The sequence below is a fragment of the Filicampus tigris genome, chromosome 11, assembly GCF_054856515.1.
Source record: "Filicampus tigris isolate MCC_2025a chromosome 11, RoL_Ftig_1.0, whole genome shotgun sequence".
NCBI lineage: Eukaryota > Metazoa > Chordata > Actinopteri > Syngnathiformes > Syngnathidae > Filicampus > Filicampus tigris.
The window spans coordinates 12,819,500-12,839,376 of NC_141227.1; the positions used below are offsets into that span (position 1 = coordinate 12,819,500).

General features: G+C 40.1%; 1 protein-coding gene across 4 annotated transcripts in view; it reads right to left on the minus strand.

Moving 5' to 3' along the window:
* Positions 1–19,877, minus strand: part of LOC147139788 (uncharacterized) — a 115,596-nt gene that overhangs the window by 37,593 nt on the left and 58,126 nt on the right. For all 4 annotated transcript variants that reach the window (XM_086045159.1, XM_086045160.1, XM_086045161.1 and 1 more), the window contains 4 exons: positions 13,456–13,500; positions 5,060–5,122; positions 4,941–4,985; positions 2,840–2,872 (listed from right to left, as the gene is read on the minus strand). In XM_086045159.1, the coding sequence (XP_085901285.1) occupies positions 2,840–2,872; positions 4,941–4,985; positions 5,060–5,122; positions 13,456–13,500 (186 nt within the window). The remainder of the gene's footprint in view (positions 1–2,839; positions 2,873–4,940; positions 4,986–5,059; positions 5,123–13,455; positions 13,501–19,877) is intronic.

Genomic DNA, 19,877 nt, shown 5'->3' on the forward strand with positions numbered 1-19,877 from the left:
AACTGTAAACAGCAAAGACTTGTTAAGTCATATATTTCAAGACCAGGTCAAGTTGGGTATTATGTAAATTTCAGCAAAGAAAGTCGCAAGTCCTAAAATTGGCGACTTGAATCTGTCTCGAGTTAAGTCATGTGACTTGAGGCCCCCACCTGGGACTTTATGTATGTGACGAGTATGAATGACGTTGATATTTAACATCCAAAATACACAAGAGATTGTAATAGTTATTGTCTCAAATGTGCCTAAAATTACAGTCACTAATTTTTCATCTTAATCTGCACAACCAGCTCCAAACAACTGCCATCTACACAAAAAGTAACCAATGGCACTGTCAACCAGGAGAAAAGTTGTATAGCTCATTGACTAAGCAAGATTTTTGTTTTCATCATGCATAACTCCATTTGACACACTGACTGATTCAGTGCGTGCATGTTTGTTTACAGCCGTTTACATGTGATGAAACTTGTTTGCATGTCATTCGGTTTTGGTAGAATGATTACTAATACAAGAGAAATACAAACATGCACTGAAGCGTCTGGCAAGTAAATCAATTTGTCAACTTAAAGATAAGAGGAGAATAAGAGGAGAACACTGTATGCATTTCAAGTTTGTGATTGGTTGGTTGGAGGATCACATGATTTGTTATTTTAAGTTAACACTAAATCTAACTTTTTATTGGCCATAAATCTATGACCAATACTGCTAGTGTTATGTATGACAATGTAACAGACTTCTTTTCACAGTATACTGTAAATTAGATTGTATTTTAACATCATCATGTTCATAATTATGATTCCCACTTTGAAAGAACTTTCTTTGCATGAAATACATATTTAACCAGCGTAATGTTGGATTCATAGGGTTTAAGATGGATCATGTGCATATATTCTAATGCAAGTTTTGTGCATGTTATTTTAATCTGTGCATTCATTTCATGGCAAATAAAACCAAACCAAACACCCTCTGTCTTCCTGTCTCACGTTTACCGCCCACACTATACGATATAATAAGTTCGTCAATGTCCAGTGATTTAAGCATCACAATTAATGAAGTGAGAGACAAAGTAAGCGAAAACAGCATCCAGGAGGAAGGGCAAACTGCCCTTAAATTTTGAGTTAAATCTTAAATTAGACAGTGTTGTCATTGTTTAGCCTCCCATTCTCTGAATTGACGTCTTTGTGCAGGCGCATCTGTGCTTATGAGCCTTTTGAGACAATTAAAGTCATTAAGTAAAGTTTAACTACTACATTTTCCCATCAGGAGGAATAGGAACCTTAAAAAAGAGACTGGATCATCTGCTGTCTCAAACGGCCGTCTGCACCATCCATCAAAATCCAACATGCAGTCACTTGTCTCATTTTCTGACTTCAGACACTGATCAACGTCTCAGCGCCATCAACATGCAGCCTCATTGTCAATTTCGCACATGAGCGGTGAACTCTGACACGCCACTATTTACTCAACAGAGCTTAGGATGCCAGCTTTAGTTGAACGCATTACAAAGCTCCACTGTAAAGTAAGGCTGTCAGCTGTAAAAAATAATAATAAAAAAAAAGTCTCTGAGCTCAAAAGCCTGTTTTGCCACGTTCAGTCCATCGGTGAGAATGATGCAGTGTGCGCCGTTAAAACCACTGCACCTCCCTGCCACTAATACACAGAGGCACAAGAAGGTTTATGGAGGGAGGGTAATGATCTGAACCCCTGCTTCTGCTGTGTAAGGGAAATCGATGCTTAACTGCCAAAATTATCTGCCAGAGGAAGGCAGAGAGCACAGACAGAGACTAGTACTAAATGTTCAAACAGCCTCATTTATCAAATGACTAATGTTTTCTTCTCTTGTGTGTGCTGCTGAATACGTCTGCAATATCCTGGGTGGCACACAGCTCACTACACAAGGTGGAAATGACGGAGCGATTTGGTTTTGATTGAGAGGAGCAATTCTCTTTCCCACTGAAGTGAAATTTTAAGTACTGAGACAATTGAAAAGGAAGTCGTCAGTGGTTTGGACAAAACCGTCCACCATGGTGTCTATTCTGATGTTCGATTCTTGATACTGGGAGAAACAAATAACAGTAAAATGTTCCTTACTTTTAAAATGCTTCCTTTCTTTGATGGCAGTGACAATAGCAATAAAGCACCAAAAATTGGCTCATTGTTGATAAGTCAGCAGTACAATGAACATATCGTCGGTGTCCTGTGAAAAACACTTACCGGTATGTTTATTTGTTTCAATTTTCTTACTTGAATGGTGTTTTCGCGTTACAGACATCGCATGAACATGAAAATTATATTTTTTTTCCAAAATTGGACATAAGTGTTTTTCACAAGACAGCGACGATATTCATTCATTCGTTCATTTATTTATATTTTGAATACAGCTCCACTGAGCAGAGGCTGCTTTACTTTGTACCACTTATCAGAGAGAAAAAAATTCAGCAACTTATTTTCAAACTCTGAAACTGAATTATGAAGTTTTGCCAACTACCAACTGTACATATCAGTCATAAATTTATCACAACATCATATGACACCCTGACGAGACATCAATGTGTGGAAGCATGAGCTTGGTTAATGGGCAGCCTCTGCTTGAAATTGAAACTGAAATTGATGCCAGTGGAGGATGCTGAGAATGACGTTTTAAAAATGCAGCATTTCTCTCAGCCTAAGCAAGATAACACATAAGCTCAACAGCCCAGTGTGGCAAGGGTTAGTAATTCACAAAAGATAATACAATCGAAAGTACTGTACTTGGCTCTTTGTGTGTTGTCCAGAAGGAAGCTAATACAGAATCTACAAAGGTTTATAATGGCTAAAAAACACAATACTCATGTATACTTACAGGACCAGGTGGACCAGAGGCGCCAGCATCACCCTAAAAAAACAAACACAGTAATGACTATTAGTTATAGTATAAGTTATATGCATATGCCGCACCCACATAATTTTCTTTCCAGCATTCTGCTATTCATACACTTGACCCATTTAACTTTCCGGTGTTATCAATGATCATGAAGTGGCCATACACTTCCATCTGCAAATCATCTCTAACTTATGTCTTACAGCAATAAGTTCTGACTAAACTTTACAGGAAGTTAATTTTGTCTTTTCGATGCATTTTGAATTCTGAATGGGGGGAGTTGGTGTATAAAATATTTGAAAGTGGGTAGGTAAAAACCATGTCAATATGGTAAATAAATATCAAACCCCAATTCCAAGCTTCTTAAGTGGAATTATTTTCCATTCTTGCTGGATGTTCAATTTTAGTGGCTCAACAATCCGGGGTCTCTGTTGTGCTTCATAATGCGCCACACATTTTCAATAGTAGGCAGGTCTGGACTGTTGGCAGGCCAGTCTAGTACTTACACTATTTTATCTCAAAGCCACGCTGTTGCAATACATGCAGAATGTGGCTTGGTGTTGTTTTACTGAAATAAGAAGGGGCGTGCCTGAAAAAGACTTGGACGACGGCATGCGTTGCTCTGAAACCTGTACGTACCTTTTACAGATAATGATGTCTTCACAGATGTGTGGATGTGCACATATAGGTTGAAAAGGATTTGCAAATCATTGTATTCTACTTTTATTTACTTTTTACACAATAACCCAACTTCAGTGGAATTGGGGTTTGTACGTTCAAAGGTAACATGTTACCAATGACCTCACACGGATACACCAATATCTTTTAAAGCAACAACACAGGAGGCACAGCAAAATGGAAAATAAAGTGGAAGTCAAGTGATATGAGGTGAGTGCCACAAAAGCATTCATCAATGGTCTTCATGTCATGCACACAGTAGTCCCTGTAGGTATTGTGGCATCCTTAGAGCGCATACAACCTTTTGTAATGGGCGTGTTGGGAGCCCTAACTGTGATGCATTGCTGTTGGGAGCCTACTTTCTCCCATTCATCATTTATAAGCTATTACTTTCATGCTTTCACAACACAGCAAGAATCTATCCATCTATATATAGTATAGGCATCATATAAATGACTCAAAACCACACAGAGAATTAATTCACCGCCAAGTTACCACAATCTTCTAAATTTGAAAGTGTTAAGACAGCAAAGCTTTATAGGCTTTTAAAGCACATTTGGATTGGGATCAAATGCAAATGACAGAGAGGAAGCCAATTTTTTGAAGAACGATGAAAGCCAGGGAACATAAAGACTAATGTGGCATCCCCAGAAAAAGGGTAGCGTTTTTTTCACCCCCCAAAAAAGAACTACTGTATTTCATTCTTGTGTTATTAATGAAACTATTTTACCTTCACGCCAACAATCTGCAAAAAATTCCTTGTATAATACCATACTTGACCACTAAGGCTGATTTTTATTCTAGTACAGCATTATTCTTAATTGTCACACAATTATAAGCATTCAAGTATTGATTATGTAGCTACTAGTTGCATTTGGCATTTTACGTTTTTTATTCACAGTATACTGGAGTTTTGGTGACTATGGAAAATCTAACTGCTCACATTTTTAGTATACTGCACCTCATCATAAAAACAGTAGTGCTGAGCACCTTTGTAAAGGTTGAATTTTCAAGCTCCTGCATGGGTTCTCTATTTAGTTTAAGCATGGTGTGTCTACTCAGTGTGAACAAGAATAACTACCCTTTATGGTGCGGATCGGAAATACTACATTGTGACAAAAACAAGTTTGAGTGGCAACACATGAGACTGACCTATGCACGTTTGACTGCAAAATTCTGTAATAGAATAGTACAAGTTGCCTGCTGCTAGTTTGTGTTGTGTTGTGTAGTCCTGCTGAGAGGGGAAAAATGTAACAGAGCCGCCAATTCATTAGTTGTTGATGACTGACATTCAGATATCCTTGCAGTCCAAACAGACCAATAATAACTCACACACTCGCAGGCACAGTGACAGCAGACACAAACAGAGAAGAGCATCATGTATTGGCACTTGACATTGACTCACTTTCTGTCCTTTCATCCCTTCGCCCCCCTGGGCACCTGGCTGACCCTGTAGGAGGAGGTGTTGGTAAATGACTCAATAGCACAGCAGCATTTAAAATGTTGCTGCGGGAAAATACCTACAGGGTCTCCTCTGTCTCCTTTTGCCCCCTTTTCTTCCGAGATGCCGGGCTCACCCTTCTCCCCCTGCATGTCAAAAGAGCAGATCGTTCCCACTGACTTTCAAGCAAAAGAGGGGGCAAAGACACACACACAAAAAAAAAAAATCATAGAGAAACTTCACGCAAGGACAGATGCTGCGAATAAGGTGTCAGAAAAACAAAATGGCTGAATTCAAATATGATACATTCAAATTATCATTTAAAACATCGGAACAGTGTGAGAGTCTAAGACGGTGGAAAACATCAGCCCCTGTTGCATTGCAGCACTTTCTCCATGGTCCATTCCGCTGTCTTCCAATAGATGGCACTTAATGATTGCTGGTGAGCCGTCCTTGGTGCATTTTAATAGGATTTCTTTCACTGTCACTTATCTGGGAAAATGTCAAAGTAAACAGCAAGTGTACCTTCACATTGGCCGTGATGTACAGGGAATGAAAAGTAAGATACATCTGTGATGGAAATCTAAACAGGGAAAACTTTTTGGTCTCTTGGGGACTTGCCAGAACTCTCATCTTACTTTTATGCATTTTACACAACTTTTGACCTTTTAAACTTGCAAACACCCTTAGATCAGAGAGATTCATCAGCAACTATTTTTTCCCATTCCGGGTATAAGTGAAACACTACCAAAAAACAGTTCAGATGCTACAAAATATCTGTACAGAAACTAAAAAACAAGAACATCTGATAGAAGTTATAATGTATTTCTGAACAGCGTAGCAGCACCTGGGCTGTTAAGTTAAACTTAAAATTATGCTACAACCCTCCCCCAATTACTTTGACAACAGCCACTGTGATAGTTTTCTTTAATGAGCTATATCCTCTGTTTCCTCACTTTTTATTAAATCAGCAGACTGTTCCTGTATATGAACAGATGGATTGTCATATTACAATTTCAGGAAAGGTGAAGGCACTTTGTGAAAACTGGACTAATTGAATTTGGCGATGCTTTATTAGCCATATGTGCCTCCCTCCCTTTTTTTAAACTTGCCTAATCACTATATTGATGATGTCACTCCATTTCAAGAAGCAAAGCCTACTATAAATTTACTTCATCAAAGGTCATTGTTAGGGGGACTAGGTAAGGATTCATGACCCAGAATGTATTCTATACGGACATGGAATAATTATAACATTATTGTGTAATTAAATGCCGCGGTCAGAATGCAGAGACAGAACGCTGCCCAGCATGGCAGAATTTCCGGCAGGAGCCTCTGTGGACACAGCAGGGATGGCGATTTAAAGGCAGTGTTATGCAGGATGGGCATGTACATCCAATTTGTAAGCGTTCGAGGTGAGCTATAATGGATAAAACATGCATTTTATACAGTTGCTGTTCTTTAACTCAGTAATATATCTGTTTGTCACTTTCACTAACACTTCCAATTCCATCAATTCATACTCTGACAAATGTTCCATGGTCATGGTGAAAACCATCAAAGCCATCTTGATAGCTTGCTAGTGCAAAATCCACTTTTAAATACGACGGTGCCCACCTGTACACCTGTAAGCAACAGCGCACAATATGTTAGCATGAGTAAACAGTTGTAAAAAGTAAAAGACGTGTTTTCACGTACAGTACATACACAGACACACACACAGTCAGTGTGATAGTCAGAGGTTAGAAAATCAATGTGAAACTCTTTAACAGTGGAAGAGTATTGTCATGGCACATTCACGATCATCGTATGACTGGTTGGAAGCGAACAATTGCTTCCACTTTGTTCCCTGTAGAATACCTAACAAAGCGGTGCCTGAGACTTAAAATGGGCCTCAATTCAAAAGAGGACGAGTGACTCAAAATTAGTTTAAAAACCCAATTTGCCCATCCCCAGTGCATGTGCAACTGTGAAAGAGAATTATTAAAACCAATCCCGACCATTGAACTTAACCAGCTCATTGATTGGTAAAAACCCAAAAAGTATTAAAAAAAAAAAAAAAAACTCTGCAACTATGCAGCCTTTCTTGTTTCCCAATAACACCATGTTTCTCGATCCCCACACAGGCCTCGATTTAATTCACTTTTTTAAAATCAATTTTTTTCAAGCAATTATCAAAGATTTCAAAGAGTCCATGTGCGGCGCTCTGTTTGTAACAGAATTTTCTCCTAAGCTTTTGGAAGTTGACATAATACCTGAAGACTCATTCATAACATTTTCACAGCCAGGGTATGATCCACAGTAATATACCGCTTTGGGACAATTACAGGACCACAAGGCACTGTGAACAGATTGGAACTTTTGAAAGGTCAAAAAAATTACAGGTGTGTGACCAAAATGTAAAAATGAAGTGTCCCCTTTGGGGTACAATCATTCCATTAAGACAATGACCAAGCAAAGCACATGAGACAAGGACAAGCAATGTCTCTGACATTTTTTCTTAGACCAAGTCACACGTGACCCCGATTTTTCACTTTCATCCCCTTCTCACCATTACCCAACTTTCCTTCTCTATTTCCAGTATAGCTACCACCTTGCGTTTGCCTTCTGCCACAGTATCTCATGGACTACACTGACAGAACTTTACCGTACTGATGTAGGTGTTTCCGACACTGCCTGTCCCTGGTATCTATCTGCTTGACCCTTATTTGGCTGGATTACCTTTTGCAGATGCTTGTCTGTTAGCAAAGGCGCCTGCTGTGATTCCTGTGAGCATCATCTATATGTGCAGCTTTCTTCCAGGGCATGTTTGAGGCTGTCCAAAAATACATGCGACATGATTCATGAGAACACTGTCTTCCCGGAAAAATGTGTGTGTGTGTGTGTGTGTTTCTTTTTTTTCTTTCATAAATCACACCGTGGGGGGTTTGCAAACAGCTTAGACATGCTGCAGTAGTGTCTTTCTATGCTTGGTCCAATCACGATGTATAAAGTTGCCCACCGAGAAGGAGTGAGTGAACAAACCCTGATGGTGCTCTATTATTGCCGCCCAAAAAAGCTACTGTGCGTCTGTTACTGTTAGTTACTCTCCCTATCATGTTTGCTTGTGTAAATTCCATTCCATTCAGTACCTGGTTAGATTGTCATGTTATTTAACTGGGGTAAAAGACTGTCATCCACAACGTTTGAAAAAAAGCAAAGTCGGGTATGACTATTTACTAAAAAGGATTGACATGCACGTGAAATTAAACCTTTCAAACACAAAGCACACATTGCTTGGTGGAAGCAGTACCAGTAAGGGCTGGAATTGCTGTACTGTCAAGTCCTCATCAAAGGCATACCAATATAAGCATTTGCTTTAGTGGTGACTGGGTAACTGTTGGATGTACTCAAGATTAATGAAAACAAAAACAATTAGTCCTCTCTCAAAACTATTATATTTGAGAAAGGTCTAATTGGTATTATACGTTTTAGGCAGCTGTTGATTCATGAGCAAATCAGTCGTGAACCAATTTGGACTGAAGTCAGCGCAACTGTCTCATTTCAGCTTTGAGGCTGGAGACTGTGATAACCAAAGCTCTTAATTGATAATTAGGTTTTCTCTGTCCTTCAATGTCTGATTACTTATCTTGTGTCTAGATCTATGGCCTTTCTTTTCCTTTTGCAGTTTTGGTAGGTGATTTTCTTGCTGGGTATTTTGTACTGCTGCTTAACAACCACATATACTAAATCAATACTTAATCATTTTTTTCATTTACTTAACTATACAGTATTTTTAGTGTAGCATCCCAGTGCTACCAGCACATCGCTAGCTTCATCAGATCGGCAACATTACATGTTTTGACTTTATTACTCTACTAGTTTAACATGTAAAGTAAAACAAAAATAGATAAAGAAAACTAAAACGTCTTGGAAGAAATCTTGGATATTGATGTAAATGTGTTCACACAGATACATGACATCCCGCAATCAGATATTTTAGATGCGTGATGAGATCAACTTGTGAAACGTTTACGAACTTTGTCTCCCCATTCCGTGTCGGCATGGTTTAAACATAACGGTAAGACAGACCAAAGGCAGAAAAATGTGAGGTTTTACAGGCAGTATTGAGGGGCTATAGTAGCACTTCTCAATTATTTTCTGTTATGCCCCAGCTAGGAAGAAGAAAACATTGGTAATACATTTAACAAGTAAATGCAAATTGATCAGCAACATTAACTCAGGAACACAATATTTAACACACTTACAACAACAAAACGAAAATGAATAAAATAATTTATGATTTTTTTTTTTTTAATCAAACTGAAGTCAGGATTAATGGCTACAATGAGCATGTTTTGTAGTGTACAGCTATATAAAGCTGGGTGATCGGAAGAAATCATCGTTGGAGTTCTCCCCATCAGCCGTTGTGATAGTTCTTAAAAGCTCTCCTGGCGCTTAACAGAAATCTGCAAACCTGTCCAGTGCGTACAGTGCATGCATCTCATTATGTCTTTTTTATCAAAAATAGTTGTAAATTCACTTAAACGGGAAATCAACCCAAGCATATTTTTTTCCAAGAATAAGTTCCCAGCAGGTCCACTAGTTGAAACATGGCATTCTGATTACTATTGCGTTTGTGTAAGATGAGAAAAAAGCAGCAAAATCCACACGTATTTAGCCATTTCATGCGGCCATTTTGTCACTTCTGTCGACTGAAAATGACATCACAACTACTCAGGGTTCAGGTAATGACCAATAACGGCTCAGCTTCAGAAAACAGGTCAGCCGTGATTGGTCGTCCCTGAGCCCTGAGTAGTTGTCATGTCATTTTCAGTCGACAAAAGTGACAGAATGGACGCCCCCAGAGATGGCTAAAAACGAGTGGATTAACTCTTATTACACAAACGCAATATTTAGCAGAATGCCTTGTTTCAACTAGTGGGCTTGCATACAACATATTCTTGAAAAAAATAGTTTTGGGTTGACTTCACCTTTAAACAGTATGTTGACTGATAAACGCAAATTTTGTCACTACTCTCCATTGTACATCCTTCGCCTACTGCCGCTACTATCCAGCATGTTTGCGTAGATAAATTCACATGGGATCAGTCACGTGACATCCAAACTGCTATACTCCCTGCACACACGCTGACAAAGGGAGTACCGCTGCCATCTACTGTATGGTATTAGAAGTGCAATTATACTTGCCTAGTTAGGTAAAAAACAAGTTCTCCGGGGTAACATGCGCCTGACATCAGTTCGCATTGTGTCCCACTGCTGGGCTACAGTGACATTATTACCTTGTACTTTATTGGTTTTAGATCTAAATAAATTCTTTAATATAACACCTCAAATAAGTATGGTGCACCTCCAGCCGTCCCGTCATTTTGAGTTCAAATTCAGTGTGTTCTCATGCAGACAACTTTCTTGTCAAGGTCGGCCAGCTGACACTCCCCCTTCCTCTTGGCAAAGAGTGCAGAAAACGACTCAGAGATTCAACCTGCTACACGGCATGTCAATACGAGAAATCAACAGTGCAGTCAAGAGGTTTGCCTTCTAATTTTCACTCTTGGCTTAATCACAAGTTGGCCGCTGGAGGTGTTGAGCAGGTGGGGGTGTGCTGGCAAATGAGGCAAAATGGGTAGCAACAGTGCCAGTGGGAGGCCTTGTGAGATCCATGTCTGGGGATGTTTTACACCACATATGTTATGTGCCTCCTGTGAGCTACGGGCACCTCTGGGCCACATGAAAATGATTGCGAAGCCTTTTTGAAAAGATACTGTACCTAATGACCATCTGTCTGTTATTGAGGGTGAGTGGTGAGTCACAATGGGTGACGCTGGTGGGCTCTACGATGCACAGATAAGCTATAACGGACTGACAGCTGCCATTGATGTTGAGGTATTAGCTTCACGCTATGAATACAAACTTGGAGGTCAAAGGAGGTTTTTCTACTGGGCGACAGGTTTGACATGACATACCTTCATAGCTGTAAACAACTAGTTATCAGACAATTGAGTGTAATTTTTGAGGGATCCTGTTCATGGTCATCAAGAACCTGGAGCCTGCAGCTGACTTTGTGTGGAAGGCAGATCACACAATAGTAGCCAGCTGACCACAGGGCAGATATAAGGACACACAACCACTGCCACTCACAATCAAACTATAACTGAGCAGGAATTGAACCAACACTGCCTACATTGTAGTCAGGCGAGTGTACGACTACACTGCCAGTAACTTCTTTGCATAGCATTGATGTCTCTGAGCATTCAAACATTTGCGCGCACATGCACACATGCACACACACACACACGCACAAAGTTGCAGGTCGGAGCTGGTCTGCCAACAGGATCTAAATTTACCGATAAATGCCACATGCCGGTTTGTGTGATAGTTTGGTGATAAACCCAAACTTGACACTTTCTCCTTCAAAAAATGTAGCAAGTAAATAAAGCATTTCACTTATTTCAGAGGTGAAATCTAAGCTTGACGTTTGCCATGTACTGTAATTTGATTTGATCCTATTCATCATATTTACTTTGAATTAGGTCAAAGCTCACCTTGGGTGCTTTAGTTATATAAGGCCAACATTTTCTGCGCACGACCAAGTGCAATTTTTAGCCAAGGTTTTAATGTTTAGAGATGGTGATGGAATGCAATTTTCTGGATCTCTACTAGATTTATACTACATGGTCCAAGTGACAACTCAAATAATGTAGTGCAGACGTAAAAAGGCAGCTGTTGTAAATCAAACTAGAGCAAATGCATTGATGGTCTAAATATAGATCAGTGGAGGTGCACAGTCCATTAAATAAAGTAAACACATTACTCTACAACCAGTGCAGCAATGATGAGGTTATCTTAATTTCAACTAATGTGTGGAAGAACCAGTCCAGGTCAACTGAATGGTACCCAAGCCTAATCTTTGTATTATGTGTTTTTTTATTGCTGTGTATTGAGTGCATCTGTGTGTGTTTTTTTAATGTATTCAGTCAATGTAAGCACACTGTACTGGGTACATGTCACTTGAAAATGTATAACTAGAGATTCCAAAAATTGTATATAAGCACGTCATCGAGGCACCTGTTGTGTAAAACCAGCCTCACCTTTGCAGTAAGACACACAGCGGTCTATGAATCATCTTTGTGTCTTTATTTATTGTGCTGTGTTTACAGACTCTCCTGTCATGGTGTGATTCTAATATGACATTGAAAAGTACCTGTTCCTCCCTCAGCTGCCAGCGCTCTCCTGCTGCCAAAGGACAAGAGCGAGTGGCGGCCTGTTGGGTGTTTTGAATAGATAATTTTGGCCCTGAGATCCAACTTTGCAAAAAAAGGTGAGTCATAAATGTCACTATCATGGGAAGAAGGCAAAGCTGGCACATGCTAAGAGTACCGTCAAGAACTTGCCATTTAGAAATGTCACACCGTCTCCAGCCTTGTCTTTCTTTTCTCTTTCGACTTTGCGTCCTACAACTTTATGAGTTATTAAGGAGGCAAGGCTTACAATGAGTCATGTGGGAGACATTTAACAGCGAGTGGCTCAATTATACAAAAGATAATTGAAGCTATAGAGCATAACAGTGATCGAAGCAGAACGTGATCTCTCTGGATTCTGGTACTCGATAAAGTAAGAAAACCCTTGATCCAGATCAGGAGTGCAATCAGGGCAATAGTGTGTGAAAATAATTGGACACCCGAAGCAGTGGAGCAATATGGCACTCCTGTTTGTCCTGCCATCAGAGCAGTTAGTCTCACAAGCAGTCTCCTTTTTTTAACGCGTCATATGTTTGCGGCCTCACGTGTGTGTGTGTGTGTGTGTGTGTGTGGGGTGTGTGTGGGGCTGGGCGTGTGTGTGTGGGGGTGTGCGTGTGTGTGTGTGTGTGTGACTACACAAACGCACAAACAGAAGCTTGAATTGGTTTGGATTGCTGAGGAAAAGATGAAAACACAAAAACCGCACTGGGGCACACTCACTTTTTAGTCATCTCATTAATACAAGCTTTCTCAAGTGCTTAATTTCCTCTTTTATAGCCTTGATTTGAAATATTTCAAACTTATCACAAAAAATTCTCACAAATCATTGATTACTTTGTACTCAATAGTCTTAAAACCCTACAAACTAAATTCCACTTTGATATTATATAGCTATTTACATAATTCATGCCTAAAAATCAAAACTGGAATTAACCAGTAATTGAATGGGAAATAAATACATGGTCAGACTTCTGTGGTGTGGACTTTTTTGTATGGAATGTTTGTCTGCTCTGCTTTTTTTTGATGGGGCCTGGGAATTCTAGAAACCAAAGTTGAATTAAATTAGACTCTTAATGGGATAAAAGCCCGAAGCTGTTTGTGTTTGGGATTAATCTGCAATTGCTGCAGACATTTCATTACAATACATTATACATGAGGAAAACCGCATTTTGTATATTTGGAGGTCACGTCTTTAATCGGGTTCTTGTATTTAGTTGTGTATGTCACAGAGTATCACTCACAGGCTTGCCTTCAGGTCCAGGTTTCCCAGTCTTTCCTCTACGCCCCTAAGGAAGACAAATAAAGGAGATTGAGATGAGAGAGTGAAGATGCAACAACAGGTGTTACTCTGTACACACACTGCCAGCAAATAAGGCTTGACAGCAACTCCTGTCGCACTCTCTAATTTGCTTTTAATTAACAACAAGAAAACAGCTTAATTGCTGCACCCCGTGTGGCCTGCAAGTCTTTGTTCGCTCCTCTGGTTCACTGTCTCCTCTTCCAGCTGTGCGAGTCCCCCGTGCATCAATCAAAGCAGAGAGCAAATACAGCAGCGCGCCGGCCAAGCCACAGAGCTGGCCGGTATTGACGAGCAAGGTCAGCGGGAAGTGATCGTTTTACAAAAAGCCTTGAGTCCTTGAAAGTGCGCAGGACTTCAAACACTGACATCTTAATGAGGTGGATTGCTTTCTGAAGCAAACTAAACTTAGTATGATTTACAGAGTGGGTGTAAGGCAGTAGAGGTTTGGGGTAAACCCCCTGTGAGAAGAATCTCAATTGGCAGAACATCACTGGCTATGCAAGACTTGCAATTATCAAATGGGGGGTGGATGCCAGGTGGGAATGTGTGACTCCAGGAAGCATGCAAGAATAAAGCATAATTGTTCATCCACTACAGTAGGTGGCATTGGGGGGTTACAGGTGATGAAATTTTGTGACCACTATCTTAGTTCACACACCAACTGAATGCCCTCACTCAATCGGGATGCTTGAGGCCACCCCCGAGGTTTTTGCAATGTCACTTTTGAGCCTTAATTCAATTAAATGAACATGTGCTATCTGTATTACAACTAAACATGATTATGCCTCTAATTAGGCTTTCATCATTTTAGACATTTGTTAGGTTGAATCGATATCATGTATTCCTATGGATGGAATGATGACAACACAGTTCACAAAGAATCATAACATAATGCGCCACAACTGATTCCGCCAACGCTCAAATGTATGTTGACTTTGAATAATTGCTATGCATTTTGATGTGAATGCGTGAGAGCATCAGTGAAAAAAGACCAGAATTCACTGAGAGCTCTCGGTCGCACTGCATAATCATCTGTTTGCATAGGTATTCATCTGTTTTTGCTATGTGGGTTTCATGCAGTTAATAAATTACAGGGGCATGTAAACAAAACAAGCAAAGAGGCAGCACAGTCAATTTCAATCTTAGCCATAAATGTGGTTCTATTCTGCGCTTTTCTGTATTCATGCTGTTTGATGCAGCGATGCACCTTTTAATCAACTTTTACAAGAAGGATAAGGGCGAATGGCAATGATACATTTTAACATTTTCATTGGTAGCAATGGTAAGCGCTGCCTTTTCGATGTGTTCTGATATGTAGTAAGATGATTAAGATAAGTCTCAGTATTAGAAATATACTGTATAAACCTTACAAAGACAACCATTTCAATAAGGTTGGATGTTGATTTTTCCTAACTCCACTGGCAATGAATAAATGCGAAAACATAATAAGCGCTCCCTTTGCCAAAAGGTCCGACCATCCTGACCTCCACCACAACCCTTTCTCCCAACATCACAACAATAGGAGATAACAGAGATAAGTAATTATGTTAATGAATATTTCATATATTATTATTCCAAGCAAGGCATGAATTATTCAGATGTTGGAATCATTTCTGCATATTTGCCCTAACATTGCTTTCAACTGCAAAGTGCATAATGACTGTGTGCTTTGCATATTATAATTAAGATAAATTGTGGCAGTCCATTCAGTGCTCAGCAAACAAACTCAAAGCTAATAATGTTTTTTGGGGGGTAACTACCATTTAAATAAACATTATAGCCTGAAGATATATTCAGTTTGTAGATGGTTCGAAAGGTCAGATTTCATAGATGACAAAAATATCCCATATCAGTGCTTCAATCAACCCAAAGATGTTTTTTTTTTTCAAGAATATGTTCTATGCAGGCCAACAAGTTGAAACAAGGCATTCTGATAAATATTGCGTTTGTGGAATAAGAGTTAATCCACCCGTTTTTAGCGATCTCTAGGGGCGGCCATTTTGTCACTTCTGTCAACTGAAAATGACATCACAGTTGCTCAGGGCTCAGGTAACAACCAATCACAGCTCACCTGTTTTCTTAAACTGAGCCTTGATTGCTTGTTATCTGAGATTTGAGCATCTGTGATGTCATTTTCAGTCGACAGAAGTGGCAAAATGGCTGTCCCCTGAGATGGCTAAAACGGGTGAATTTTGCTGCTTAACTTATTCCACAAACGTAATATTAATCAGAATGCCGTGTTTGGACGAGTGGGCCTGGATAGAATATATTCTTGAAAAAAATGTTATATGTTTGGGTTGACTTTTTCCCTTTAACCGTTTTTGGCTAATCTTCAAAGAGACTATTAACAGTGCAGACAATGTTTAAACAGTAGATGCTCTATACTGTATGTAAGTGGAACTTTATAACGCACAATACACAACAAATGTGAGACAAAAAAGAATCAAGTCCTGACCGAAGCAGTATGCATTTGCACTGAAACGATTTTCGAGAATCCTCTCTTAGTTTAATAGGTCAAACTATTAAAATGATTCGTGCCTGAGATAACTTAGATCAAAAGTCACAGCGCGAAACAGACTTTGCCTGTCATTTTATGTCGTGTTGTCTTTTATACGAGAGAGGTACTTTCTTTTGTGTGATTATTATCTCCAACTGTCTGTCATCTTTCAGGTGTTGTCAGTCGTCTCCTGTAGCCAGTGTCTGCCACCTGTGTGTGCCGTTCTGAGTCATAGGTCACCAGTTTTCAATTGTCCAGAGTAGTCGCATGTTCAGTCACCTCATCCTGTCTATGTTTATCATCTTGTTATTATTCTTGAAGTTCTTCCTTAGTCTGTGTCATAATTAAGAGATATAGAAAGTATTCAAAGCAGATTAATGCAGCTATCTGCTACTGCTAAAAAAAACACCCCCACCAAAAAAAAACCTTCTTTCCCATGAGCACGTGTCTGATATTTTTCTGTGTGTAGACTCAATGCCATAGTGCACATAAGTGTCAGAGGTGAAAAACAGTCCAAAGCTGTCTCTAGGCATCAGGCACAGGAAGAGGATATTCTAGCTGCTGAAAATAAAAGAATGTGGGATAACATTAAAAAAAGATGAGAGAGAAAAACCTTGCTTCATGCATAAGAATCTTTGCAATCATAAGGGGATTGTTAAATGACAAAAGCTTTGCATTCCATCAACGTCACGCCTCCCAATGTTTGCATAAATGTTTTAATAATACAATATGTCAACATGACGGTAATTGTAATTTAAATGCCTCAAGAATGGAACACAAAGTGAGCCAACATGGTGTGAATCCTTCCTCTCAGCAAAGTAAACTTTAATTTACCACATTTCTAACTCAGTACCCACTCTGTATGTATCATCACAACTGTATTCCTCTCATCTCTCTCTCCAGTTTTCTTGTCATCTTCCCATCTCCTGTCTCCTAACACGCCCCGTTTCTTGCGCACCCAACTTCCAGTGCCTGTTGGATCACCGTGGCAATCTCTGTTGCTATGCAACACTCAGTGTTCTAGAAATTTGACAACATCCTCGTGCTTGATTATTATTTGAGTGCCACAGTGTGAAGCCCTCCTTCAGGTCATAGCAGTAGATTGGAAAGAGGGAGGCAAGGAGAGAAATAAGGGGTGAGAGAGAGAAGGACAAAGAAGACACGATTGTGGAGGAGTGGCATTGAGGGAAGATCAGATGAAAAGATGAACTAGCTTCTTAAGTAAATTAAAGAGAGACACCCATCCACGTGTATTCAGCAGACCCCCTCTAAAAACCAGCAAACCGTGAAAAGTAATATATAAAGCACTCAACATTAAGTGCCGATTCAATAATGGTGCTAGTAAAGCCGTATTGGAGATGCGAAACAAAGAAGCTGCATCATGCAGCATCCGACAGCAAAGATGACTGCATTTTTAACTTCTGTCTTAATCCACATGAATCCCAACCCCTCCCGTGGCTTCAGCTCTGCAGCAACTTGTTAAGCATACAAGAGAACAGCAAACATGAAGCCCGGTCCTAGAACACATGCCCCAAAATGACAGCAAAGTCAACAACAACAGCACCACTGTGGAGGCGCTCCGATAGGATGATTCCATAATCCTTATCCCAAATGTCAACATATTCTCTGAGACGTTCCTTGTCTGACTGCTCATGCTTGCCAGAATCGCCTCTGTGGTGTAAAACGGAGAAGGCAGGATGTGTTGCGTTTTTGGCAATAAAGTAAATCCACTGTGAAAATAAGAGGTAATCCACCTGGCGAATGCCCTGTTGAGTGGGGTCACAAGATAAGGCTTTTTGAAACGAGATCAACAGGATCCAGCTCAAGCCGGGCGCACTCCCTCTCATACAGTACAGATATCACTTATGCTGTTATGTCATATGACAAGGTCATTCGCTATCCCCAATTACTGTAGTAGGTTATCGTTTTGATGGCATTAGTTTGTCTGTTGGCAGGCAGGCACAAAAACACAAGGCTGATTTTCACAGAATTTAATGGCGCGGGGTCAAGGGACATCATCACACCCAAAGGCAGCTTTGTCGTCGCATTGGAATAATTGAGCACTCTCTGTAACGTTGAGGTATTTAATTATCCTCAAAAGAGACAGTGCTGAACAAATGTATTAGACCACCACCGAATGTAAGGTTTACGCCACGGCTGTCTTAAACTAACAGCACTGCTAATACGCAATTTTATGTTACTACGTTTTAATAGCTATACCAGTGTTGTAGAAGCTCTTTAACTGATTGTAAATGATATGTTTAACGCTGACAAAATGAAAATGAAAATCATAGTTAAACACATTACTACAGGGTGGCCAACCACTCAAAGACAAAGAGCCACACTTTTGACTGTGTTACTGCAAAGAGCCACAGCATAGATATGCATGCATATATATATATATATATATATATATATATATATATATACACACTGTTCCCTCCACTCCCTCACACTCGTTTACATGTTTTGACAAACTCCCGTTCATTGTTTTCCTTTTTAGCCCGTGAAATGTTCCAAGCAAGTTGGTAGGAGTACTTCCATAAATGTTGAAAACAATGATGTGTACTTTTCTGCCTGACCTTTAAGTAAAAAAACTGTGTATGAGAAGTTCATTCCTGGTGTTAAAATGGAGGGGCTCGTGTCGATTTGAAGCCTTGAAAGGTTCTAATGAAGCCCAGGCAAAATGGCTTGCCATTACATATTTTTAGGCCAACACTACTCAACTTTTTTCCACTCCAAGTCATTTGTGTCGAAGTGTATGCACGTGGTATTCAGGCACTTGGTACCTTGATTGACAAATGTAATCCGTTCCATTAAACAACCATCAAACGAGCCGTCTCACACACACTATATTGCTCACTGTGTGTAAAATAGAGATGAGCAACTTAGTTTAGCGGCGGGCCAAGGTTTTCCTAACAATCCTATCGCGGGCCAAAATTATACTTTCATCAGACAAACCTGCTGTAACAATATTAAAAGCTCACGGTTTGGTTTTATCGTGGTACTGATGTCACGGCATGATGTCATGTCATATGTCATCTTCCAAACCGCTTATCCTGTACAGGGTCGCGGGGAGGTGCTGGAGCCTATCCCGGCTGACGATGGGTGAAAGGCAGACTACACCATGAACTGGTCGCCAGCCAGTCGCAGGGGACACACATACACCGTCACCGAGCGGGAACCGATCCCACGCTGCCCGCACACAACTCAGGCCTGTGAACCACAACATCATCAGTGACTCTGTCACGGCATGATATTTATTGCAATATCGTGTGAAATTTCACAGCACTGCAGTAAGCCTCACTGTATTGTAGCTTATATGTCGCTCTAATGTGTTGTCGATGGCAAGTCACAGTGACATATGGGAGCGGTCTCGACCGAAGATTGATTACGAAGCCACACAAGGGAGCAGGGGCCGCTAAATGCGTTGAAAGTGTCAATAATCAACGTGTGCTTCAATTCACATCAGTTCTATTTATTTATTTTTTTTCAAATTGGAAGAATAATGTACTGTGTACATCAGAGTGTACACGGTTGGCTTTTGTTTACATAACTCGCGGAAGAAATGTCACGTGCGCCAGTCAGCCAATCATTAGTGTATTATTCAGACGTGTGTTATATCACTTGGGTTATGCAGCCAATCGGATGCCAGTATTGCGAATACTGGCACTCGATTGGTTGCGTGACATGAACCCGGAAGTGGCGCGCTTATATGCTACATTGGCGAGCAAAATTACATTTTAAGGAGATCGGCTCATTATTTTGCAGCGAAACAAAACCAGGATGATAGCAAGGAACTTTTAGCACCACCCCTCACCACAAGAATGGGGTTGACGGCGCAATGCGCCCAGCTAAACTAATTT